This window comes from Phocoena phocoena, chromosome 11, assembly GCF_963924675.1.
Source record: "Phocoena phocoena chromosome 11, mPhoPho1.1, whole genome shotgun sequence".
NCBI classification, from domain to species: Eukaryota; Metazoa; Chordata; class Mammalia; order Artiodactyla; family Phocoenidae; genus Phocoena; species Phocoena phocoena.
Genome location: NC_089229.1, coordinates 63,400,999 through 63,427,870, shown reverse-complemented (window position 1 = coordinate 63,427,870; position 26,872 = coordinate 63,400,999). Strand labels below are relative to the sequence as shown.

The following is a 26,872-nucleotide window of genomic DNA, read 5'->3' as shown; positions in this document are numbered from 1 at the left end:
GTCACAGTCAGGGCTAAAGTAGACCCTTCTCTCATGCCCCCTTTCACATTAGTGTTGATTCCTCATCTTGGAGAACCCTGAGGCCATGAGCCATGTAAGCAGAGATATGGCCAACTCCCCAATCTGGCTTGAAGAAATACGCCAAGAAGTACTCCTTCTCATGCCCTGGCTTCCCCAAGTTTTTTTGAGGCAATATCTTGTTTGACCAAATACATCAACTTTGCTCTGAAAAAAAAAATGAGGTTCTTGGATAGTATTAAATAACCTCATTACCAGAAAAACACCATATACTATATCTATATATCTCCTTGGGTTTCAACCCAGCTTGGCCATCTATCAGACACTCTGCTTGTTTGCCAGAGAGCTTGCTAGAGGACAACCAAAAAGTCAAAGTCCTCCATCACCAGGGCAGGTTTAGCTGCTGGGCACCTTAATTTAAGCACAGTGCCGAAAGCGTATGGAAACAACTGAAACCTTTAAAAATGTCATTGGTGGGACTTCCCTGGCGGTCCAGTGGTTAGGACTGCACGCTTCCACTATGGGGGGCCCGGGTTTGATCCCTGGTCAAGGAACTAAGATCCCACATGCCGAGGCTTAAAGAACAGATAGTAAAAATAAATAAATAAATAATGTCATTGGCACCAAAATACAAAAATATATGTAATTAAATGTTTATAAAACGTAATACCGTCAGTTTCATTATTCTGTCAAATTTAATATTCAGAATATTCTCATCTTATTTACAAAACTTGTTAGATTTCATCTCTATGCATGATGATTGCTGAGAAGTCACAGCAAACTATACATTAAAAAAACTTACTCATAGTCGTTTAATTTCCAAAGCAAAGTTATAAAATTCCCTTCAAATTATTTATAAAGCAATAAATTTAGTACGAGGGCATTTTAATATGTTGGCTACAGTGGGGTGAGGCCTCCAGAAAATAAGCCTGAAAGGCTAGACATGGCCCTTCCCTGCCACAGCTGTCCCATGTGTGTGACCTGCATCAGAAACGCCTCTCACCTTCCTCCCTCCGCCAGGCTTCCTTGTGATACGTTGAGCTGTGGCTCAGAAATTAAATCCTACTCTGGCATCATCCACGGTCCATCAGTTTGCATCCAACATCCTCCTCTTCCTTCCAGAATTTCAACCTTAAGCAAGGATGGGTGTTCCATTCCTAAGAAACAGAATCACTGGATTGTGGGGCCTCTGAGAACAGGGTAATTTCCTAGCTAACGTTTTATCATGCCTGGTCCCTAGGTCTGGTCTGGCTAGGCGGGAGGAGGGGGAGGGGAGTGCAAGGGAGAGTGAGGATGGGGCGGTGCTCGTAAGCTGTATGAACCAACCAAAGTAGTGTCTTCCCTGAATTAAGACAATTAATTAACGGACAGGGATGGCCTCCTAAGCCCACACCATCTAGATTTGGAACCTCCGTGTCTCTATTTCTTCCATCTTTGTCCTCACTTCTTAGAGATGCACTCACCTTTGCTCCCACACCCAGTCACACCTGGCTCTGACTTGTACTCAGTACCTTCTTCTGTTCTTACCTTCTGAGTTTCACGCTCATCATCAGTATATCTGTTACGTATTTTTCTGTGTCTCTGATTGATTTTAGAGTTACTGAGCCCTGCTGTGTGCCAGGCACTAATTATGGCCGTCTTGGCTGGTCGGCTCCCAGAGGGCAGACACAACACTGGGGGGATCCTCTGTGACTGGTGTCTAAGTCAGTGGCCAGGTGGTCATGCATCTGGTTTCAAAAATGAGTGAGTTGAGGAGGTGTGGGTTTTAGCAATGAGGCAGAAAATTTTAAAAATAAACACATCTCTATTTTATTAAAAATGTACAGTTTGGGGACTGAAGGAGAAAAGTAGTGTTTCTCAAAGTTCTAGAATTACTTAGCAGTACCCAGAGTGTTTGTTTAAAAACACCAGCTGGGAATCTGCATTTGGAACAACTTTGAGAATCACTGGTTAAGGCATGGAGCAAGGACTGCAATTGTCTCGATCCTTCTGGCTTTTTAGGGTTCCGGGGAAGGACTCGTTTGACTTTTTACAAACAAGCTCAGCTGGCTCCTCTGGGTGTTCCTGGCCTTCCTTTCTTTGGGTCACTGAGGCACTGAAACAGTTAATACAGTTACCGGTTGGGAAGCAGATGAAACAAGGCCCTGAGATGTGAGTACCCACCCAGCCCACCCGAGAGCTTCCCTGGTCGTCTCTGGGGGACCAGTCCAGGGCTGGGCCCAGACTGACCCAGATGTGGGACTGCTTACCACAACATTTCTGCCACATCCCAGGGGCTCTGCTTCTTTTCTTGTGAATCTTCCTCCCGTTTCACGTTACAGAATACTCCCTCTTCCCTCCCCTCACTCGTTCCTGCTCCTTCCTACCCATCCACGTTTCTTCCTCTCCACCCCCATCTTGGTTCCTTCCCAGAAACCAAGTTATAAGCTCTCTCTTCTGTCGGCACCACGTTGGAAGTCTGTGAATCCATAATCACTGCATCTCAGCACACACGTGTGAACCATCGTGTACTTTGTGCAGAAACAGGCTCTGAGCAAGGGAGGGCAGGGCAGTTAGAGTCGAGGTTAAGATACTTCTCCAACTGCAGACAGCGCTCGGTGTGTACATAGCTATCTTACCTGTCAGACAGACAGTCCAGGGGAGACACCTGTAAGACAAAGCAGAAAAAAAGATCTTGGAGAAGGGCGTCTGCTGGTTTTTGAAGGACACGGTCCCAAATCACAGAGGAAAGATTAATAGCCCTTCCCCACATGCTGAGAGGACACCCCGGCGGGCGTTTGATGAGACAGGTTGCCAATGCCAGGCAGACCAGGAGAATGGGACAGTCGGTGCGAGGCTGGCCCTAGTTATGAAACTAGCTGGTGCTGTGAACTGGACAACTTGGCCAGGGGAGCTGGTGAGGTCAGCAGGATCGTGAAGAGGTGAGTGACCTGGATCCACACAACAGGTGGGCCTGCATATTTGAGGTGGGCCAGGGGCAGGCGGCCAAAGAGAGGGTGCACTTTTGGGAGTGGAAGCAGTGTGTCTCCAGAGGTGCACACGCACAGAGAATGCACAAAGAAAGCAGCACGACCACCACCCTAGGGCAGCAGTAGGCTGGGCAGCGGCAGATTCTCATGCCACAGCAGCAAGATCCCAAGACAATGTAGGCAGCACCCACACTAAAATCTCAAGGACCAGCTTGACACACAGGTAGGTGGTGCCAACCTGGCATGTGGATAAAGAAGACAGAAGCATCAGGGCTTGGTCTCTATACCTGGTAGTGTGATAAACTGAAAAAACTGCTGTAGAGTTTGAAAAAGGGGAAGAAAATTGTATTCACCTAAATTCCCCTGGAAAGGAGAAACTGTTTTTGCTGGGAACAATATTTTGATTAGTGCTTAAGTCTGAAGCTGAGATCCCAGTGGCGGCATGGGTGTAGGTGGAACAGCTCTGCATGAGAGACGGGAAAGAGTTTTTGAATTTTGCATGTTAAACCAAAGAGAGAGGGGAAGAAAGGAGGCTGCTCTTCGGTACTGTTCACTGTGAGGCCCTTTCCCTATCGCCCCGCTAAATTTTCAGAAAGTTATGAAGATCGTGAAATGCTTGGGGTCAAGTGGAGTGTGTATACTTGATATTTATGTGCACATATTCACGTGTGCGGGGTTGGTGCCTCAGGTTGAAGCAGATGACGAGCAGAGCCCAGGCACTGGCAGGGATGCAGAGGGAGAGAAGGCGCTCAGAGAGGAGAGATACCACTATAGGGGTGCTAGAGGCAGGGGCAAGTTTAGCCAAATCTCAGCAGGGTGCGGCCCCAGTTGATTTCTGGGTGACTAAATTCTGCCAGTGTCGTTTTGGTTATTCTCAGTTCTGTATGCTGTATCCAAATCAACTAACAACAACAACAACAACAACAACAACACACACACACACACACACACACACACACACACACACACACGGAAACCCTTCAGGAACTGAAAACCAGGTATCTATGTACTAGGTGGGCTATAATGTTGATGTCCAGCTGGGACTCTCAGGCCCACTTCAGAGCGGAATCACAGCCAAGGACCAGCCTCCTTTGATGTTGCCATGCCACCCCGTCTTCCCTAAGTTCCTGTCGAGAGGATGAGGGTGGCACCAGCATCTTGCAGCCTTGGTTCTGGTTAGGTCTACACTGGCAGGCATCAGTGCCCTCTCCCTGTCAAAGATATTATTGATTGCTTGCTGGATCTTAGTTCCCCAACCAGGGATCCAACCTGGGCCCTGGCAGTGAAAGCGCCGAGTCCTAACCACTAGACTGCCAGGAAATTCCCATCCCTGTCAAAGATCTTTAACTGGGGCAGGGCCAGGGCCACAAGAGGCAGCTGGGGTTAGTAATCTAGAAAGGCTCCTCGAAAGAGCCTTGAGTCTTCAATATTGACATCTTCAAGCCAAGAGAGGCAGAGTTGAACCTTCCTAACCAGAAAAGTCCCTTGTTGGCCCACTGAGTCCTGCCCGCCTCCCCTCAGCTGCTCTTCCCAGGGGCAGTTCTTGAAGGCAATAAGGAAATGACAATGCCAAAGACGGGCCCAGTTTATCCTGAGATTTTTGGTCTCTCTCATCTCTCCATACCTGCACCTGGCTCTCCTTGAGAATAACCCCCAGGCCTAGGGCAAGAAACACCTCTTGAGCAATTCACATGCAGCCCAGGAAGCAAGTGGGAAGGAATGACTTCTGTCGTGATCTTCTGAGATGCCGTGTGGAGTCCTTTGAGAGAACTAGAATGGTGCTGGCGTGGGGACCCAAGCTCATGGCCAATGAGGCAGGTAAGCATCTCTCTGTCTGATGTGGTACAGTAAATGAGGTCATTATTAATGTTTGGAAAGATAGCTGTTGGGCGGTTGGACACAGAAGTGTGTACCCTTGGTGGGCAGATCTCCCTGAATCCAGATTCACCGTCCAGGCTTGCATCTTACCAGGCCTTGAGGGACATCAAGCTTTTGTGGTAGGAGGAATGCACATCCAATGCCGACAGCCGGGGAATATCTGGGTACCCCCCTAGCTGGTCCCAGGACAGGCTGGTGGGGGTCTTCTTTTCTACTGGGTGACTGGAGGAGGCCACATCAGTCTTCCAGATGGCCTCCAGCTGGTTCCCCTGTTGGCTGGGGTGTGAAGGTTGAAAGTGTAAGAAGAGATGAGGAGGTCTTTACAGAAAGGGAGAGACTGGGAAGCAACAAGCTCTGCAGGGTTTTCTTCCCTTCTCAAATAGTTGTCACTGCCTTCCTTGCCGCATCTCTTCCCTTCCCAACTCTAAATCTCACCTCTTTGGGTCTCCTCTAGCTGAGGAGCTACTGGAAGAGGCTGCCGAGACAGCCCCTGTTCCTCCAGGCACATGCTCTGGGCCTGAAGCCCCGAACTGGCCACACTAGGGGGGTGTGGATGTGTCTCTTCTTGGCTGCCCAGAGACTCGTGGTGTCTCTCTTTGAGCCCAGGGGTCACGTGGTGGGAAGGATCAGATTGATTTATATGGATGGACCAGTGGCAGGTGCCAGACCAATGCTCAGGGTGGAAATGGTTGTAAGTTCTCAGCTGTGGGTCCCAGGAGTCTTTCAGTTGCATAGTTTGAAACATACTTGGTCAGGTTGTGCCGTGAAGCCCACACACCACATACACACATACCCCCATCTGGGCCAATGGCCAGAGCTGGGCAGGCAGCTGAGAAGCTAGGTTCCTTGCAACTCATGGGGTGAGCTTTGCCTGTCTGTGCCTTCACTGAGCTGCCAGCCCGCCCCCCCACCCCGAGTCTGGTCACCCCTGCTCCCTGCCTCCCTCACCCACCTAGCCAGCTGCCCCTGGCTTCCGTGCATCTACTGGGCCATCCGCAGGGGCACACATTGCTGGTGCTTGGTCATAAAGAGCTCCAGGTGTCGCTTGCAGGAGGGGCTGCTGGAATGGATGTTCCGCAGTAAGGATGGGGGAGGTTTGCTTTTCCTTGACTTTGGGGAGGTGACCACAGGGGTGTTCAGGTTAATGTTCCACTCCTGCTGGAGCTAAGAGGAACCAGCAGAGAGGCATCAGGGAGAAAGGAATTCATCCTCTCTCTAGTGCCAGAGGAGGCATTGCCTGACTTGGGGCAGAGCAGAAAGGGTGAGGCCCAGGGAATGCCTCCATTTAGATATGCCTGGGACCTCAGGGTATTGCATTTCCCAGAAATTCCTTGAATTGTTCTTTGCTGGTTTAGTTCCTGTTTTCTCCTTTGTTGTGGAGAATCTGGACAATGGGCAAAACAGCAAGGAAAAAACTAAAGGAAGCCAGAGCAGCTGGAACTGTGAGAGAGTCATGTTACCAGGCCAGGTTGTGTCGGGAATGCTCTCCATGTCTTGTCATTCAGCCTCTGCCCTGGCCCTGGGGAAGGAGCTGGAGGAACTCTCACCGCCATCTAAAGAATTAATATATATATGGTCCCTTTCCTTCTCAACCTCAAAACCAATTTAGCAAGTCAAGACACCTACAGGAGGTGATCAGGACTAATATAAGGTGACAGGAAACTGAATTGGGAGATATCCCCATGGCCAAGGCTCTTCCAACTGCCTTATGCCAGCACTTACACTGAATCCCTCAGGACACTGCTTCCCCCAGACTCTGGCCGTGGCTGCTCAGGACTCAGTGGGGTAACCTCCTGGCCCAGCCCTAGAGGAGATCTCAGCAGATTCTGAGTCACTGCTGCGGGATTCTGCAATCCCTCCAAGCCATCAGCTAGCCTCCTGTGGACCATGTCAGCACTCGCTGCTTTTCTGACCCTGGTAGCAGGGGAAAGAGTAGAGGAAACTGAAGGCAGACCTTAGAGAATAAAAATAGGTCAAACCCAATGGATTAAGACTCCGAATGACTTTGGACTCTCAACAGCAACACCAAAACCTAGAAGGCAATGAATGAGCAGTGCCTTCAAAATTGTGAGGGAAAATGAATTCTAACCTAGACTTCTGTATCCAGGCAAACTGTCAACTAAGAGTCAAGGGTAGGGGGGCTTCCCTGGTAGTGCAGTGGTTAAGAATCCGCCTGCCAATGCAGGAGACACAGGTTCAAGCCCTGGTCTGGGAAGATCCCACATGCCGTGGAGCAACTAAGCCAATGCACCACAACTACTGAAGTCCACATGCCTACAGCCAATGCTCCATAACAAGAGAAGCCACTGCAATGAAAAGTAGACCCCGCTCGCCACAACTAGAGAAAGACCGCATGCAGCAACGAAGACCCAATGCAGCCAAAAAGAAAAAAAATAATAAAAATAAAAGGATCTAAGGGTAGGGACTTCCCTGGTGGTGCAATGGTTAAGAATCTGGCTGCTGGGGACTTCCCTGGTGACCCAGTGGTTAAGACTTCACCTTCTAATGCAGGGGATGCATGTTTGATCCCTGGTCGGGGAGCTAAGATCCCACATGCCTTGCGGCCAAAAAAACCAAAACACAGAACAGAAGCAATATTTTAACAAATTTAATAAAGACTTTAAAAATGGTCCACATCAAAGAATCTGCCTGCCAATGCAGGGGACATGGGTTCAATCCCTGGTCCAGGAAGATCCCACATGCTGCAGAGCAACTAAGCCTGTGCACCACAACTACTGAGCCTGTGCTCTGGAGCCCACGAGCCACAACTACTGGGCCCGTGCCACAACTACTGAAGCCTGTGCGCCCTACAGCCTAAGCACTGCAACTACTGAGCTCATGTGTCGTAACTACTGAAGCCCGCATGCTCTAGGAACTGAATGCCACAATTACTGAGATCCCACATGCCACAGAGCAACTAAGCCCATGTACCACAACTGCTGAGCCTGCACTCTGGAACCCACGAGCCACAACTACTGAAGCCTGTGCACCCTACAGCCCATGCACCGCAACTACTTAGCTCATGTGCTGCAACTACCGAAGACCACGCACCTAGAGCCCATGCTCGGCAACAAGAGAAGCCACCGCAATGAGAAGCCTGCACACCACAACGAAAAGTAGCCCCTGCTCACCGTGACTAGAGAAAGCCCGCATGCAGCAAAGAAGACCCAACACAGCCAAAAATTTAAAAAAATTTAAAAGAAAAGAGTTAAGGGTAGATATTAAGTAAAGACATTTTCAGACAACCAGGGTCTCAATGATTTTACATGCCAGGAACCCTTTGTCAGGAAGTGACCAGAGGAGGTACTCCACTAAAACGAGGGAGACCTGGCATCTAGAAAGCAGGGGAGGGGCTTCCCTGGTGGCGCAGTGGTTAAGAATCTGCCTGCCAATGCAGGGGACACAGGTTTGAGCCCTGGTCCCAGAAGATCCCACATGCTGCAGAGCAGCTAAGCCCGTGCACAACTACTGAGCCTGCACTCTAGAGCCCACGAGCTACAACTACTGAAGCCCACGCACCTAGAGCCCATGCTCCACAACGAGAAGCCACCGCAATGAGAAGCTCGTGCACTGCAACGAAGAGCAGCTCCCGCTCGCTGCAACTAGAGAAAGCCTGAGTGCACAGTAACGAAGACCCAATGCAGCCAAAAAAAAAAAAAAAAAAAGTTCTACCTCGTAACAACAAAAACAAAGCACATTAAAAAAAAAAGGGCTTCCCTGGTGGTGCAGTGGTTGGGAGTCCGCCTGCCGATGCAGGGGACACAGGTTCGTGCCCCAGTCCGGGAAGATCCCACATGCCGCGGAGCGGCTGGGCCCGTGAGCCATGGCCGCTGAGCCTGTGCGTCCGGAGCCTGTGCTCCGCAGTGGGAGAGGCCACAACAGTGAGAGGCCCGCGTACCACAAAAAAAAAAAAAAAAAGAGAGAAAGCAGGGGAGCTGTCCCCAGAGAGAAGCAAAGGGAGTCGCCAGCACGAGGGTGAAGAAGACAGCTGTGACCAAGCCTGAAGAGCAAGCAGATCAGACAAGAGCAGGACAGGGAGACCCACAGGGGAGGGAGAATCTGAGCACAGAGTCGGGACTGCAGGCTCCAACTACCTCCCCTCCAGAAGAAGCTTTCTTGTCTAGCTCCTTTTGAGGGTCCCTCCCTCTCTTGCTCTCCCCATATATGGAGATTGGAAAACTGGCCTTCCTTACACTCAGGCTGTCTCCTGCCTTCCCCTCTTCCTGGTTCAGAGGCTTTAATCTGCTCTCTTACTTCCCAACTGCTCCCCCACGCCCAGGTACACCCCACAGCCCCATGGCTCCACCCTGGCCCCATCCCTGCTGGCTGTGCTGACCCCTGAGAAGGTCGCCAGGTGGGAGGCCCACCGTGGGGAACATGGTCACCACGCTGCTCAGGCACTCTCGGCGCTTCTCCTCCAGGTCCCTCTGCTTGTCTGTCCAGGCCTGCAGCTGGAGGTTCTGCAGGCCGACGTCTTCCAGGAAGAGGTAGAGGTTCTGGGCCTTGTAGGCAGCCCCAGCTTCTCGCACAACTTGTACGTGGTTGATCACTTCTTGTCTGGGAAGAGAGGGAAGTGATTTAGTGGGTGAAGGAGACTCCTCCTGCCCCCAGCTCTCTGTTAACCAGAGATGACTGTGTGTCTGTGAGAGCTGGGGAAAACAGGGAACAGAGAACAGGAGGTGGTGTCAGGTGAGGAGGCTCGGGCTGGGCTGGAAACAGGAATAAAAGTAAGGCAAATGGGGGAGCGTGTTAGGCGGGTTACGGACAGGGCAGTAGGAAGACAGGAAGAAAGGCTTGCAGGAAAGCTCACTAGAGGGACAGCAGTGTGTAAGTGCTTGACCTCCCACACCTTCAGGGCTGCCCAAGGCTCCGAGGTCAGGTGTCCTTCACAGCTGCCCTTCCTCAGGGGGACCTTGTCCAGGCCTGGGGTGATTCTCCCCATCCCACTTGCCCATGCTCCTCCTTTCTCACTGGGTTCTGGCTCTGCCCATATACTGCAGCGGTGTGGGTGGGTGCCGGTGGGTGCCAGGGAGGACCTACCGGAGGCTCTGGAAATGTCTGTAGAGGATGTACTTTTGGCACAGGCACCACAGCTTGAGCGCGTTCAGCTCCACGGCTGTGGTGGTGAGCTCCCGCACCTTGTTGCGCAGGTAGTGGGGCAGCCCCAGCTGATCCTCCTCAGTCAGGAGCTGCAGGTTCTTCCTCTGGGCCTCCACGTCCACGTGGTATACCTTCCCCTTCAGAGTTACTGGGGATGTGTGCAGGGCCACTTTTCGGAGGGATGTCCCTGTGACAGGAAGGGAGGCCGTCTTCTTGGGCTTCGTGGGAACACAGCGGGCCCGTGGTTTCTGAGTAAACTCGGCTGAACTCATGGTCCTCTGGTTTCTGGGGGCAGGCTGCTGGGTCTTAGGGGACCTGGGCAAGTGTGGCCTCCTGTGTTGGTGAGCAGATTGGGCTTGGCTTGGGGGAGGTGCCAGTGATGCCTCCTCCAAGTCCCTCCATCGACTGGAGGGCACGAAGCCCATTCTCTCCACGTCCCCTCCTGTCCGCTCCGGCCCCCTCCATGGGCCCCCTTGCTCCTGGGCCAATCTCCACTGCCACCCCCTTGCTGCTTCCCCCTGCTCCCACTGCCGCTGCTTCTCCCGGTGTCCCACTCCAGCAGGGCCCACTTCTCTTGCCACTGCAGCCACATCTCCTCCTCCAGCCACTGCTGCCTTCGCCTCTCCCAGCTGAGTTCCTCTTCCCAGTGCTCTGCCTTGCTCTCCAAGGCCACCTTACTAGAGCTCTCTGGGGACAGCTGCTTCTGAAAATGGGACTTCATCTGGAGTCCTTCCTTCTCCTGGGTCACTTCCTGGAAGAAGTCCTTCTGGTCTTTGACTTTGTGGCCTGGGCTTTCTGCTGATGGTCTTTCCCATTTCTTAGGAAACTTGTGATCCATGGAGGATGGCAACACAGGCTGAAGATTTTCAGTGTCCTTGCTGCTGTACACATCTGCAATCCTTGAATGCACAGTCATGGTGGAAAGTGGTTGACATGTGGAAGGCCTAGCACTACTATCCCAGGTCATGGCCAGGCGACTTGGGGAGAGTGGTGAAAACTGCTCCTCCTTCTTGGGTTCCTGTTGGGTTTCCTCTATGACTGCTTCTTTCTTTCGGAGGGCCTCTTTCTTGGCAGGGGCTGGGGAGTCAACCAAGATCTTGACTGAGTATTCTGCTTGACCTCTAGCAGACTGAGCCTTGTTCAGCTGGAACTCTAAGGCATGCTTCCTCAGGAGAAGGTCATGGTACTTTCCCCCTAGAATTTCTACCTGCTTTAGTAGGGCATCTCTCTTACTCTTGAGGACTTGGAGGGACTTCTGGAAGTACAGCCTCTGGCTGCTGAGTTCTTTGGTCATCTCTATTTTCAGCTGCCTGTATTTGGCCTCCAGACTTCTGTTCTTGTGCTGGAGCATCAAGGCCTTGTTGAGGTTCTCAACCACAGCAGACATGTACCTGATGGCCCGAACCTCCCCCTGGTTGAACATCGTGGAGTCCAGGGGTTCCTGCAGCATGGACTTCACCTCGGAGACCCTTATGCAGGTAGTGTGCTTGTCCTGGAGCATCTGCTCTGGGCTCAGTGGCTGAGAGCAGGATATCACTTTTTGTGGGCTTTGTTCCCGCCAGCCCTGCCAGAAGGTGTGTTTGGATACTAGGAGAGGTGGAGAGGACAAAGGCAATAAACTCCCATGGATCCAAGGATTATACTGATTCTCCACACCCTGCTTGGCCAAATTCCCATCCAACCTTCTTAGGGCTTTGGCAATAAGGAGTTGGGGCATTATATGAGGCCAGGGGAGATATTGTAAGGAGAGATCTCTGCTGGGCTCAGAGCTTGCTCAGAGCTTACCTGTCAGGGTCTGTCAGCTCCACAGCACCTGCAGGACCCAGAGGGGTCTGGACCTATTCGATCCAGTTCAACCCAATTCAACACACCCCTGATCCTCCATATTTCCCTGGAGTAGAGTGATTTTTCTAATCATGCTACTTCCCAGTCTCAATACCTCTGTTTGGCTACCTATTGCCAACTATCTAAATTCTGGAAGCCCACCTGGCACTTAGACTCTAGATCACCTGGGAAGTTGTATTTCCCTTTCCTGTTACCACTGGACTGTGTTTGTAGAGAATTTATCATGTGGTCCTGCAATGGTTTACATTCTTTTATAATGACTAATGTCTTTCTCCATTTTGGGGGTCATGAATTCCTTTGATACTTTGATGAAAGCAGGAAAATGTACATAAACACCGATTGTGCACTTTGTGTTCAAACCCATTCATATGCAGACTTCAGCTCCTCAGGGATGGTCCACGGTCATAGTTGTATCCCCTTGGATCTACTATGTATAGAGCTGCTGGAGTGATTATCTTGGAGCATCAATTCATTTCTCATTCAGTGAACATCACTGGCAGACAAAACACTGGCTAACTTTGGATGAGGGGCCAAAGGAAATATGGAAATTAAATGACACTGAAATCAAGCCAGCATTTAGCTAATACTGTCAGACAGGCCATATGCTCTAACGGTTCAGAGCATGGATTCTAGAGTCAGATAACTCGGACTTGAATCCCATCCCTACCACTTGCCTTAGGCAAGTTTCCTAACTTCTCAGCACCTCTGTTTCTGAAAAATGGGGATAATCATAGCATTTACTTCATGGGACGTAAGTAGATTATGCATGTTTAGTACCAAACACTGTACCAGGTACCTAGAAAGTGCTCAATAACTAATCCCTAAAAAAATGAATAAGACACAGCCTTTGCCCTCCAGAAATTTATAACCTAGCAAGGAAATAAATCAAGTAAACAAATAACTATATTTCAAGACATAATATGACAAAGATAGTAGGAGACATTGTCTCCTTCTCCTCCACCTTTCCTTGCTTCCTCCCTCCCCCAGCTATCGACCTTGCTTAACTGGTAAGGAACCTGGCCATGAAAATCAATGGTAAAATGATAATGTCAGCTCTTGTTTATTAAGCCCTGAGTGTGTGTTCTGAGCACAGTGCCAGATGCCTCACACCACGTGCAACCCTGTAAGGTAGACAATGCTCTCCTCACTTTGCATATGAGGAAAGTGAGGTTCAGAGAGAGGAAGTAACTTGCCCAAAGTCACACAGCTAGAAATTGGGATTCAAACTCAGGTTTGTCTGACTCCGAAGCCCATGCTCTCGAGTAAGATTAAGAAGCCAGAAAACCTATGCGTGGGGCCTAGGTTTGCCACAGGCTTTCCTTGTGGATCCTTCTCTCCTCTGAGCTTCAATGTTCTCATCTACAAAATGTGGCAGTTAGATAATCCGGGCCCATTCTAGTGCTGAGAGCAGTGATATTTCAAGGTTGAGCCATGTTGCTGACTGGCTACTTCTGGAGTAGCCACAATCGAGAAGGTTCTAGAAGGGCCTCCAGCTGAGTCTCACCAGATTGCTTGGCTCTGCATCTGGGTTTGGTTTAAGGAAAGGACGTTCCTCTAGCTCTAGCTATAAACTCCACCCTTTCTGACCTTCCAGCCTTGTTCCCCAGAACCTGCACGAGGCCGCAGCTCCAGGGACCACCAACGAAGACCTGTCTCCACATCACACCTTCCTTTAGCCCTGAGGGACAGCCCAGAACTGCTCACTTCTCAGCTTGGGTCCACCACCCCAAACTCTTACCACTGACCATCCATCTCAGCTAAAGCTTTTGTTATGGAGGAGAATTAGAAAGACTCCCATAGACCCTGGTGTGTGACTTCTTTCCTTGAGATGGCATCTGCCCCACCCAGCTCCCCTGCCAGGTGCTCCTGGAACCTACTTTGTGCCCCTTTCCTTTGTCCTTCAATGAGAGTGGAGCAGAGGGAAATGAGAGACTCGATGCCTCCTTTGGTGGCGATGAGGGAGAGAGGTAACCCCTTCTCCATCACCTCGATCCATTCATCCAGGGCTTCCTCTTCCTCCTCACTCTTCCTGTTCCTGATCTCATAGGTCAGACTGTCACCTGGAGAGAGAGTGGGAGATGCAGGCTGAGAATAGTCTGTCCTCTAGGGAGCCCCAAATAGCCCTATAGGATAGGGGTTACACCAGCCGGCTTTGAGGTTGGATTGGTTTAACCTCTTATTAGCTTGAGCAAGTCACTTATTTCCCTAGCCTTAGTATCCTTGCCAAAAAAGGGTTGGGTATGGATTAAATGAGATAATACTAGTGAAATGATTAACATGAGACCTGCCATGTAGAAAATATGCATAGACATAAAACAGCACTGTTGTACTACAAGGCCAGCAATGTGCCTATCTTGTTATTGCTCTATCCTCACTGCCTAGTCCAATATCTGGACAATTAAATGAATTAACTGCAGTCAACAGCCCTGCTTAGTTCTTGGGGGCAGCTGAAGGACCACTGAACCGAGAGCTCCTCAGGGGCAGGACAATGTGAGTAGGGGTAGGGCATATCCGTATACCACCTTCCTCCAACACTGCAGCATCCACCATACCTCACACCAGACTGAGGTCTCCTGATCGGATAACTCTGATCTTAACAGGGGTAGCATCTGGCTCCAGGGCTGCATGCAGCTGGTCCACACCCAAATGGCTATACCAGTTGCTTACAGCTGGCATCAGTGCTGTTTGGCTCAGTATCCATTCAGTACTTTGAATATCACCCTTGAGTCCCTCTATAAAATAGCTAGTGTGCTTCACAAAAAACAATTAGAACTAATAAACAAATTCAATAAACTTACAGGATCCAAAATCAACATATAAAAGTCAGTTGCATTTCTACACACTAACAATTAACTATCCAAAAAAGAAATAAAGAAAACAATCCCATTTACAATAGCATCAAAACAATAAAATACTTAGGAATACATTTAACAAAGGAGGTGAAGGATCTCTACAGTGAAAACCATAAGACATGAATGAAAGAAATTAAAGAAGACACGTGTAAATGGAAAGATAACCCATGTTCATGGATCAGAAGAATTAATATTGTTAAAATGTCTATACTACCCAAAGTCATCCATAGATTCATTGCAATCCCTATCAAAATCTCAATGGCATTTTCCACAGAACTAGGAAGAACAATCCTGAAATTCATACGGAACCACAAAAGACCCCAAATAGCCAAAGCATTCTTGAGAAAGAAAAACAAGGCTGGAGGCATCACACTACCTGATTTTAAGCTATATTACAAAGCTATAGTAAACAAAACACTATGGCATGGGCATATAAACAGACACATAGATAAATGGGCCAGAATCAAGAGCTCAGAAATAAACCCATGCATATACGGTCAGCTAATATTTGACAAGGGAGCCAAGAACACTCAATGGGGAAAGGATAATCTCTTCAATAAGTGGTGCTGGTAAACGTGTACATTTACATGCAAAAAAATGAAATTGGGGCTTCCCTGGTGGCACAGTGGTTGAGAGTCCGCCTGCTGATGCAGGGGACACGGGTTCGTGCCCCGGTCCGGGAAGATCCCACATGCTGCAGAGCGGCTAGGCCCGTGAGCCATGGCCGCTGAGCCTGCGTGTCCGGAGCCTGTGCTCCGCAACTGGAGAGGCCACGACTGAGAGGCCTGCGTACTGCAAAAAAAAAAAAAAAAAAAACGAAATTGGACTCCTATCTTATACCACTCACAAAAATTAACTCTAAATTAATTAAAAACTTAAATACAAGCCTAAAAGAAAACATAGAGGAAAAGCTTCTTGATATTGGTCTTGGCAATGATTTTTTTTTGGGTATGACATCAAAAGCAAAGGCAACAAAAGCAAAAATAAATAAGTGGAACTACATCAAATTTAAAAGTTTCTGCACAGTAAAAGAAATGATTATCAAAGTGAAAAGCCTCAACCTACAGAACGGGAGAAAATACATGCAAACCATGTATTTAATAAGGAGTTAATATCCAAAATCTATAAGGAACTCACATAACTTAATAGCAAAAAAACAAATAATCTGATTAAAAGATGAGCAAAGGATATGAATAGACATTTTTCTAAAGAAGATATACAAATGGCCAACAGGTATATGAAAAGGTGTTCAACATCACTAATTATCACGGAAATGCAAATCAAAGCCACAACGAGATAGTACCTCAGACCTGTTAGGATGGCTATTATGTATAAAAGACGAGATAACAAGCAATGGTGAGGACCTGAAGAAAAGGGGACCCTTGTGCACTGTTGGTGGGAATGTAAATTGGTATAACCATTTTGGAAACCAGTATGGAGGTTCCTAAAAAAATTAAAAATAGAATTACCATATAGTCCAGCAATCCCACTTCTGGGTATATATCCATAGGAAACAAAATCACTGTCTCCAAGAGATTTCTGCATGCCCATGTTCACTGAAGCATAATTTACAACAGTCAAGACATGGAAAAAACCTAAGTGTCAGTCAGTGGATGAATGGATAGAGAAAATGTAGTATATATAATGAAATACAGATAGTCCCCAACTTATGATGGTTCAACTTATGATTTATTGCCTTTACAACGAGGCGAAAGTGATACACATTCAGTAGAAGTCATGCTTTGAATTTTGATATTTTCCCACGCTAGTGAAATATGGTACAATACTCTCTCATGATGCTAGGCAGTAACAGCAAGCTACAGCTCTAAGTGGCCACAAAATCACAGGGGTAAACAACGGATACACTTACAACCATCTGTATGCATACAGTCATTCTGTTTTTCACTTTCAGTATAGTCTTCAATAAATTACATGAGATATTAAACACTTTATTATAAAATAGGCTTTGTGTTAGATGATCTTGCCCAACTGTAGGCTAATGCAAGTGTTCCGAACACATTTAAGGTAGGCTAGGCTAAGCTGTGATGTTTGGTAGGTTAGGTGTATTAAACGCATTTTCAATTTATGGTATTTTCAACTTATGATAGGGTTATTGGGACATAACCCCATCATAAGCTAAGGAAGATCTATATTATTAAGTCATAACACAGAAGGAAATCCTGCCATTTGCAACAACATGAATGGACCCTGAGGGTATTACACTAAGTGAAATAAGTCAGACAGAGAAAGAAAGACAAATACCGTATGATCTCACTTATATGTGGAATCTAAAAAAAGTTGAACTCACAGAAACAGAGAGTAAATTGGTGGTTATCAGAGGCTGGGAGGTGAGAGAAATGGGGAGACGTTGGTCAAAGGGTACAAACTTTCAATTATAAGATGAATAAGTTCTGGAGATCTAATGTACAGCATGGTGACTACAGTTAATAACACTGTATTGTATACAGGCATACCGCATTTTATTGCACTTTGCTTTACTGTTGTTTGCAAATACTGCATTTTTTAAAAATTGAAAGTTTGTGCAAACCCTGCATTGTCAGATGATGGTTAGCACTTTTTAAAAAATTTTTTAATTTATTTACTTATTTATTTATTTATGGCTGTGTTGGGTCTTTGTTTCTGTGCAAGGGCTTTCTTTAGTTGCGGCAAGCGGGGGCCACTCTTCATCGCGGTGCGCGGGCCTTTCACTATCACGGCCTCTCGTTGCAGAGCACAGGCTCCAGACGCGCAGGCTCAGTAATTGTGGCTCACGGGCCTAGTTGCTCCGCGGCATGATGGGATCTTCCCAGACCAGGGCTCGAACCCGTGTCCCCTGCGTTGGCAGGTGGACTCTTAACCACTGCGCCACCAGGGAAGTCCCCGATGGTTAGCACTTTTTAGCGATAAAGTATATTTAATGTACATTGTTTTCTTAGACATAATGCTATTGCACACTTAATAGACTACAGTAGAGTATAAACATAACTTTTACAGGTACTGGGAAGCCAAAACATTCACATGATTCACTTTATTATGATATCCACTTTATTGTGGTGGTCTAGAACTGAACCTGCAATATCCAAGGTATGCCTATATTTGAAATTCGCTAAGAGAGTAGATTAAATATTCTCACCACACACACAATAAAGGGTGACTATGTGAGGTGATATGTTATTGTGATAATCATTTCACTATATACATATATGTTTATAAAATAATCACATGTACACTTTAAATTTACAATGTTGTTTGTCAGTTATATCTCAATAAAGCTGGAAAAATAAAAATTGAAACAGCTAGTGTGAGTTTGCACTTAGGTTCTATCTTACTAAAAAATGAGATGTAATAATGAACCCAGGACTTAGGCTTCATCACATATGCACCTAATATCACAATCTATTATGTTTTGGACAATGACATGTTTGCCTTTCTAGGGAATAGAGGTGATATGCTACGACATGAGTGGGACAATGTTTCACTGGAGAGGCGCTGCGATGTGTCTTTTGCGCCCTCTGCACCCACCACCCTGCACTCCCCTCCCAGCAAATGCTGACCTAGGGTAGGGGAAAGGAGGAGGCTGAGTGAGCTGGGACCAGCATCTTGGGGGGGAAGGCACCCGCCCTCAGGACTGCACCCAGCCTGCAAACTCACCCCAGTCGCCTAGCCAGTGGAGAATTTCATACAAGTGCTTTTCTTTAGTCTTAGCATCATTGGAGAATGAGGTAATTTTCTCCAGCAAGATGAATCTGTTCTTGCCCTTTTGCTCTGTCTGGTGAGATTTTGCCTTTTTTTTGAAATCATATCCTAATTCTTCCTGGAAGCGGCTGATGACACAGCTGACATTGTCCAAGATGTCTGAGAGCTGGGAAGAAATATCCTATATGGGGGGCAGCAGACTGTAGTGTTTTGGGGTGTGAACTCTGGTGCCAGATGCCATGTCCTAGTAGTGTGATCTTAGACAAGTCAGTTAATTTCTTGGGGCCTCAGTTTTCTATTTGTAAGCCTCTGGATACCTGTGTGAGGGGTGATGTCCAGAAGTCCCCAGCAAGAGTCTGAAGAAATGTTGCTCTGATTTTAGTATTCTCTCCCCGAGCTGGTCTTAATAAGTCAAAATGACACTGTCATTTTGATTATTAAGACCAGCTCGGGGAGAGAATACTAAAAATCCACAGCAAACATTTCTTCAGAATTTGCTGGGGACTTCTGGACATCTCCCCTCACAAGGATCCAGAGGCCACAAACTAGAAAAATGAGGCCCCAAGAAACCCTCAGGATCAGAGGCCCCCGTTAAAAAAATGCACCAGAGGCTCACGTGCAGGGTGATTTGAATCTTTGGCCATTTCCCTGTGAGTTTCTAGGGCTCAGCTTGGGGCACTCTGACAGGTTGCCAAGAACAGACCCCAATCAGGAACTCTGGGCTCCTCCTCCTGCCCTGGTAGGACCCACCACGATGTGTCTCAGGGCCAACCTAGGGCTTCCCTGTGGGCTGTCTGCTTCCTGGGCCCATCCCTGCCTCGGGGACAGTTTGATTCCAGCTCACCCTCCACTAAACTGTCCACAAACCCAGCTTGCTGAGGATCCCAGGACCCCTGAGGGCCCAGAGCTGGAATCTTACCCAAATCTGGGCTCAGTCCCTAGCCTCCACATCAGACCCCAACAGAAGGGTGACACCCTCATCTCAAGGGGTTACCTCCTGAGCCCGAGTTAGTTGGGCAGCCTCAATTCTTGAGATGATGGCTTTCACCGACACAGGGGTCACCAACAGTGGGGGTTCGTCTTTCTCCATTTGGGATCACTCTGTCAGTCACAAAGATGTCCGGTGTCTCTGGTACAGGGGCCTGGACACACGATGTTGGCTGCTTGGGGGTTAAGGACTCCAGGGCAGCTTCTGAGTACCCTCTTCCTAGCCACAGCTCCCTGTAACTGCCAGACATCACGTTCCAACTGACCTTCTTTTCTCCAGTGACATCATCAGGTTGATTGGAAGAATGACTCCCTGTCATCTATCTGCTTGATTATCTAGCTTTTTAATCCATCACCTAATATATATTAACTTGACCTGTTGCTTTTTAAAAATCATTAAATGTCATGCTCCCAAACTAAATATTAACGGCTAAAAGTAGGAAACAGCAATTAGAAAAAGTTCTTTTCCCAAAGAACTTTTAATTAAAAAAAAATTACAGCCCATCAATAACTAATGGGAATATATTTCAATTTGCACCAGGGGTCAGGGCTTAACCAACACTGTCACTGAAGGTAATTATCAGTGCCAGAGGCCTTTTTAAAACAAATGATTAAAATGGACATCACTGGGCTTCGCTGGTGGCGCAGTGGTTGAGAACCTGCCTGCCAATGCAGGGGACACGGGTTCGAGCCCTGGTCTGGGAAGATCCCACATGCCGCAGAGCAACTGGGCCCGTGAGCCACAGCTACTGAGCCTGCGCGTCTGGAGCCTGTGCTCCGCAACAAGAGAGGCTGCGATAGTGAGAGGTCCGCGCACCGCGATGAAGAGTGGCCCCCGCTCGCCACAACTAGAGAAAGCCCTCGGACAGAAACGAAGACCCAACGCAGCCAAAAATAAATAAATAAAATTAAAAAAATAAAAAATAAAAAAAAATAAAAAAAAAAAATGGACATCACTGTATGCCCAGGACTAGAACTTTGCCTGGTATATAGTAGGCACTTAATAAACATTTGTTGAATTAATGAATCTGTAAGTAAAAATACATATATGTGCAAATTATTCTTCCATGTTACTGAAACATTTAACAGATAAGGAATTAAACATTGTAACTTCAGTTCTTAGCAGTGCCATGGCCACTTAACAACTTGTCACCTGACACCCACCTGTCTTTTACATACTATCATTCATTCACTTATTCAAAGTTAATTCTTTCATTGCCTCACTTACTCAACGAACACTTATTGGTAACGTTCTATGTTCCAGGCATGGGGCTAGATGCTAGAAATACAAAAAACAGTGAGACCTAGTTCTGTCTTTGAGGCAGTCACACCCTGGTTTATGGATACCTGTCTATCTATACATCTGGCACTGGATGGTCCTTTAATCCCTTATGATTTCAGAGCATGTTGTAGGTTACAAATAACTTATTTATCCTTACAAACATGTAGAGCCAGCTGAGGCTCATAGTTATGAGACTTATCTAAAGTTACAGAGCTGGGAAGTACAGACTCAGGACTTCAACCTGCTTTTCTGATTCCCAATCTGAGGTCCTTTCCCCTTTTCTCCCTTTCTCTCCCTCCCCACTTCTTCTTTCTTTTACATATAATCATACTGATAATTAGATCACAAATAGGTACTTCCCTGGTGGTCCAGTGGTTAAATCTGCCTTCCAATGCAGGGAATGTGGGTTCAATCCCTGGGCAGGGAACTAAGATGCCACATGCCGCGGGACATCTAAGCTGGCGAGCTCTAGAGCCCACGTACCACAGCTAGAGAGCCCGCGTACTGCAATTACTGAGCCCATGCACTCTGGAGCCTGTGTGCCACAACTAGAGAGAAGCCCGTGCACCACAACGAAGAGCCCGTGTGCCGCAACAAAAGATCCCACATGCCGCAACTAAGACCCGATGCAGCTAAATAAGTTAATTAATTTAAAAAAACCCATACATTTATTAAAAAAATTAGATCACAAATAAATGATCTAAACAAGCCAATTAAAAGATAGATTATAAGATTCAATTAAGAAAAACCCAATACTCAACTATGTTCTGTCTACAAGAAACACACTTTAAATAAAAAGATACATATACATTAAAAAATGAATAGAAATAAACCATGCTAATACTAATCAAAAGAAAGCTAGAGTGGCTATATTAATTTCACATTTTAGAACAAGAAAGATTAGCAAAGATAAAAAGGGAGGGATATTCCGTAATGATAAAGGTGTTAACTAATAAAGATGACATAATCTTTTATATATATATATATATATATACATATATATATATATATATATATATATATATATGCCTAATAAGATAGCTTCAAAATACATGAAGTGAAAAACTTACAGAAGTGAAAGGAGAAATGGATAAATCCACAATTAGAGTTAGAGATTTCAACACTTTTCTTTCAGGAATTGGAAAAAGTAGAAAAAAAAAAAGTAAGGATATAGAGGTTTTGAAAAACACTATCAACCAGCTTGACTCAATTGACATTTATAGAACATCTCACCCAACAACAGCAGGATGCATTATTTCCAAATGCATATGGAATAATAATCTGGACCATAAAACAAATATCAATAAACTTAAGAAGATTAGAATCATATAAAATATGTTCTCTGATCACAATGGAATTAAACTATAAGTCAATAATTGAGAGATATCTGGGAAAATTCCCAAATATTTGTAAATTAAACAACACACTTCTATATAATCCATGAATCAAAGCAGAAATGACAAGGAAAATTATGAAATTTTTAACTGAGTGAAAATGAAAACATGACATATCAAGATTTGTAGGATACTGCCAAAGCAGTGCTTAGAGGAAGAAACTAGATAAGGAAGAACAGAGAAACTCAAGCAGAAGGAAATAATATGGTTAAGAATAAAATAAATAAAACAGAAAACAAACAAACAAAAATGGAGAAAATCAATGCAATTACCAAAACCTGGTTTTTTGAAAAGATTAATAAATTGATAAAGCTTTAGCCAGCTTTTACCAGGGGAAAAAAAAGACACAATTTACAAACATCAGGAATAACAAGGGGACATCATTACAGACTCTACAGTGGGAATAATAAGAGAGGATTACGAAAAAATGTTATGCCAATAAACTTGGTGAATTAGACAAATTCCTTTAATAGATATATCTATTGAAGCTCAATAAGAAAGAAAACCTGAAAAGCCCTCAATCAACCACAGATATTAAATTAATAATTAAAAACCTTTCCTTCAAGGAAAACTCCAGCCCCAGACAGCTTTATTGGTAAAATTTTTGTCAAACATTTAAGGAAAACATAATACAACTCTATATAAACTCTTTGAGAAAACTGAACAGTATGGAACACTTCTCAAATCATTTTATTCGGTTAGCATTACCTTGCTACAAAAGCCAGACAAAATATTACAAGAAAAACACAGACATAACATAGACATAAAAGAAAATAAAATGGAAGCTGCTGACAGGAAAAAAAATTATCTGCAAAACATGTATTTGATAAAGGACTTGTATCCAGAATATATAAAGAACCACTATAACTCCATTACAAGAAGGAAAACAATCCAGTTTTTAAATAGGTAGAAAATTTGAATAGACACATCACTAAAGAAGATATTCAAATGGTAAATAAGCACATGAAAAGATTCTCAGCGTCATTAGGGAAACAAAACTACCACTTGTTAACCTGTGACAAAGTGAGAGAGTGGCATGGACAGATATACACTACCAAACATAAAATAGATAGCTAGTGGGAAGCAGCCGCATAGCACAGGGAGATCAGCTCGGTGCTTTGTGACCACCTACAGGGGTGGGATAGGGAGGGTGGGAGGGAGGGAGACGAAAGAGGGAAGAGATATGGGAACATATGTATATGTATAACTGATTCAGTTTGTTATAAAGCAGAAATTAACACACATTGTAAAGCAATTATACCCCAATAAAGATGTTAAAAAAAAAAAAGTGAGGATACCAAGTGTTGAGGATGTTGGGAAAGTGAAACCCTTGTATATTACTGGTGAGAATGTAAAATGGTACAGCCACTTTAGAAAAGTGTTCGGCAGTTTTTTAAAAGTTAAGTATACATTATCACACAATTCCCATTCCTAAGTATTTACCCAAGAGAAATGAAATTTACCCAAGAGAAATGAAAACATATGTCCACACACAGATCTATATGCACAAATATTTATAAACAGCTCTATTTGTTATAGCTCAAACCTACAAACAACCTAAATGTCCGTTAACTGGTGAATGCATAAACAAATTGCCGTATGTCCATGCAAGAAATATACTACTTCACATTAAAAAAGAATGAACTGGGCTTCCCTGGTGGCGCAGTGGTTGAGAGTCTGCCTGCCAAGGCAGGGGACACGGGTTTGTGCCCCGGTCCGGGAAGATCCCACATGCCGCGGAGCGACTGGGCCCCTGAGCCATGGCCGCTGAGCCTGCGCGTCTGGAGCCTGTGCTTCGCAACGGGAGAGGCCACAACAGTGAGAGGCCTGCGTACCGCAAAAAAAAAAAAAAAGAATGAACTACTGATACATGCAACAACATGGATAATCTCAAAAGCTTTATACCAAGTGAAAGAAGGCAGGCACAAACTACCACACACTGTATGACTCCATTCATACGAAATTCTAGAGATGCAAAACTATAGTGACAGAAAGCAGATCAGTAGGTGACAGGAGCCAGATGAGGGAGAAGCGACTGACTGCAAAAGGGAACAAAGAACGTTTCTGAGGGAAGGAAATGTTTTATGTCATGATTATGGTGGTGTTTACATGACCGTACCATTTGTGAAAATTCACTGTACCCTACACTTAAAATTGGTGAATTTTATTATGTGTAAACTATACCTCAATAAAGCTGATTTTTAAAAATGCAATGTTTTATAATGCCCAAGACTGTGGCGGGATTGTGGTCAGACAGTGCAAGGGGCTGGAAGTTAGGAGGGTATAAGGAAATAACTCTTTCTCTTTTCTCAGGTGGCAAGTCTTCTCTTTTTTCCTTCCCTTTACCCTTGGGGCTGGGATGCTCCCTCCTCCAAGCCCCTCTCCCATGCAGTTCAGGCCAGTAGCAGCTCCTTCACCACAGTTCAAGGGTCACACTAGTTGATCACTAGCCCAGAAGAAATGTTTCTAAACCTTTTTTAAAAAAGCAGCTAACCCCCTTTTGCAAGCAAAGCCTTCTGTAGAACCTCACAGATAAAAGCAATGTCTTATTAGAATACATTTGTAAGTTCAACTTCATGATATCTCTGTATTATAAAATCATTCGATATCAACAAGCTTGTTCTGACAAACCCAAAAATTTGATACGTAGGACATTTGAGTGTATATATTTTTAAACTACTGTTTTAAAAATATTTAAAATATATTTAAAGTTTCTGGGTAAAAATGGTAGATTGAACACACGTATCTAATTTTGTTCTACTAAAAATATACTAAAACTATAGCAAAGGGATTTTTTTAAGGCATAAGTGCACAAAGACAGGGAAACAGGAGAGGAGACAAGCAAAATACTTTAGGAAGCTGTTAAGCATATGGATGAGTGGTTGCTGATAGACTAGAGAAGGATGAATCCTAAGGCAGAAGTGGGGCAACCATATGGCAAATGGAATTAGTTGTGCCAGATTGCTGACCACCCCAAGAAGGAAGTCCTAAAGATGTGACATCAGAGGTTCCCTGCAGTGAAGCTCTTGGAGACAAGCCCCACCCATGTACCTCAACCCACAGAGCACAAACGCTTCTCACTGGGATTTTGGTAACCCATCCTTAAATGTGAGCAGACAACCAGGGATTATAAGACCTTCAAGCAAAGAATCTAACATGAAAGAGATCAAAACCACAGAAAAAGAAATTTAGAGAAAACAGTGATTATGCAAGAGAAGAAAACTTAAACCATCATTAGTAGTGTCGGAGATAAGCTATTGCAACATTGAAACAAAATAATATGCTATAAAAAGGAATAGCTGGAGAACAAAAATAAAGTGAAAGTAATAAAAGTCTTTAAAATATTGAAAAACTCAGTAGAAGAATAGGAAGATTTGAGGAAATCTCCCAAAGACAAAGTAAAAAAGATGAAAAGTAGGAGAGAAAAACAAGAAATGAGAAGGACCAGTCCAGCAGATCCATCATCTGAATTATAGGAGTTCCAAAAAAGAAATAAGAAAGAAAATGGAATTGAAGAAATCACTAGTGGAATGATTCAAGATTATTTCCCAGAAGTTAGGGGCACTGAGTGCCCAGCACTACAAATAGCTTCTCTAAGACATATCACTGCCATTTTAGAACCCTGGAGACAAGGAGAGGTTCAGAGAGGGGGTAGAGCCCTTGCTCCACAACAAGAGAAGCCACTGCAACGAAGAGTAGCCCCCGCTCGCCACAACTAGAGAAAGCCCACGCACAGCAACAATGACCCAACACAGCCAAAAATAAAAATAAATAAATAAGTAAATTAAAAAAAAAAAACTAAAAATAAAATGTGACTGATAAAAGTTTATGGAACCTCTGAACCACTTCTGCTGTGCCTAGAGGTCTCAATAATAATGTTTGAAAACAACAGGACTAGGCCTTCATTTGAGGCCATCTAGGTATTACAATGAAAACCAGATGAAGTTTTCGAATTCCCTGGTGGTCCAGCGGTCAGGACTCCTCCCTTCCACTACAGGGGGCATGGGTTCCATCCCTGGTTGGGTAGCTAAGATCCCCCCACGTCACAGGGCGCTGCCAAAAACAAAAACAAAACACCCACATGAAGTTTCTCTCTACGTCGGCCCCAAGAATGACTCTCTCTTCCTTTCCTCCCATTTGTCACCTTTAATTTAGGACTTCTACTTCGTATTTGTTGCTTTCCTACCTCTCCCCTGCTAGACTCTAAGCGCCTTGGAATTGGACCCAGGTGAGAGTTCTTTGTATCTTCAGGACCTAGCACAGTACCAAGCACGGAGCACAGGCTCAATTAAGTGTTGATAAATAAAGGAAAAAAGAAACACCTTTACCCGGGCCTTGGACAGAAGGTGCTCGACTTTTCTGCACCTGTATGCCTGGAGCTCTGTAAGTTACTAGCCCTGAGACGTTCAGCAGTCATTAAATAGCTTTAGGCTATAATTCCCTTACCTGTACAACATAACATTTATCTCACATCTTTATTCCTAAATTGGGCCCCTCGCCTCACGATTTCACCACTTGGTGTGAGCCAAATCTCAAAAGAAGTACCTTTGGGGCCACGTAAGAAGCCCGTGTACGCCGCACATGGGCAGGAGTTTCCCGGGATCTGTCTGCTTTTTTTCCCCACTGCTATTTGCCCAGTGCCTGGAACACTTCCTGGCACATAACAGGTGCTCAGTAGTTGTTGAATGAGTGAATTAAAGTGCTAAAAATACGCATCGAACCAAAAAAACGCTCTGTGAAGCGCAAAGATATCCCTACATTTGGAATGAATACTTGGGTCCAGCCTCTGGTCCTGGGAGCGAGCGCGTGGGATCCAGCCGCTCCGCGCGCCCTTGCAGTCGAGCCGCGAAG

At 45.6% G+C, this 26,872-nt stretch overlaps 1 protein-coding gene across 1 annotated transcript; it reads right to left on the bottom strand.

Annotated features, from left to right (window-relative positions):
* Positions 1–1,968: 1,968 nt before the first annotated feature.
* Positions 1,969–19,448, bottom strand: FAM186B (family with sequence similarity 186 member B). Its single transcript, XM_065888175.1, is given in 9 exon segments — positions 1,969–2,113; positions 4,956–5,141; positions 5,851–6,029; positions 9,233–9,422; positions 9,906–10,518; positions 10,521–11,552; positions 13,688–13,870; positions 18,314–18,539; positions 19,353–19,448. Coding segments are annotated over 9 exon segments (2,850 nt in total).
* Positions 19,449–26,872: the final 7,424 nt, after the last annotated feature.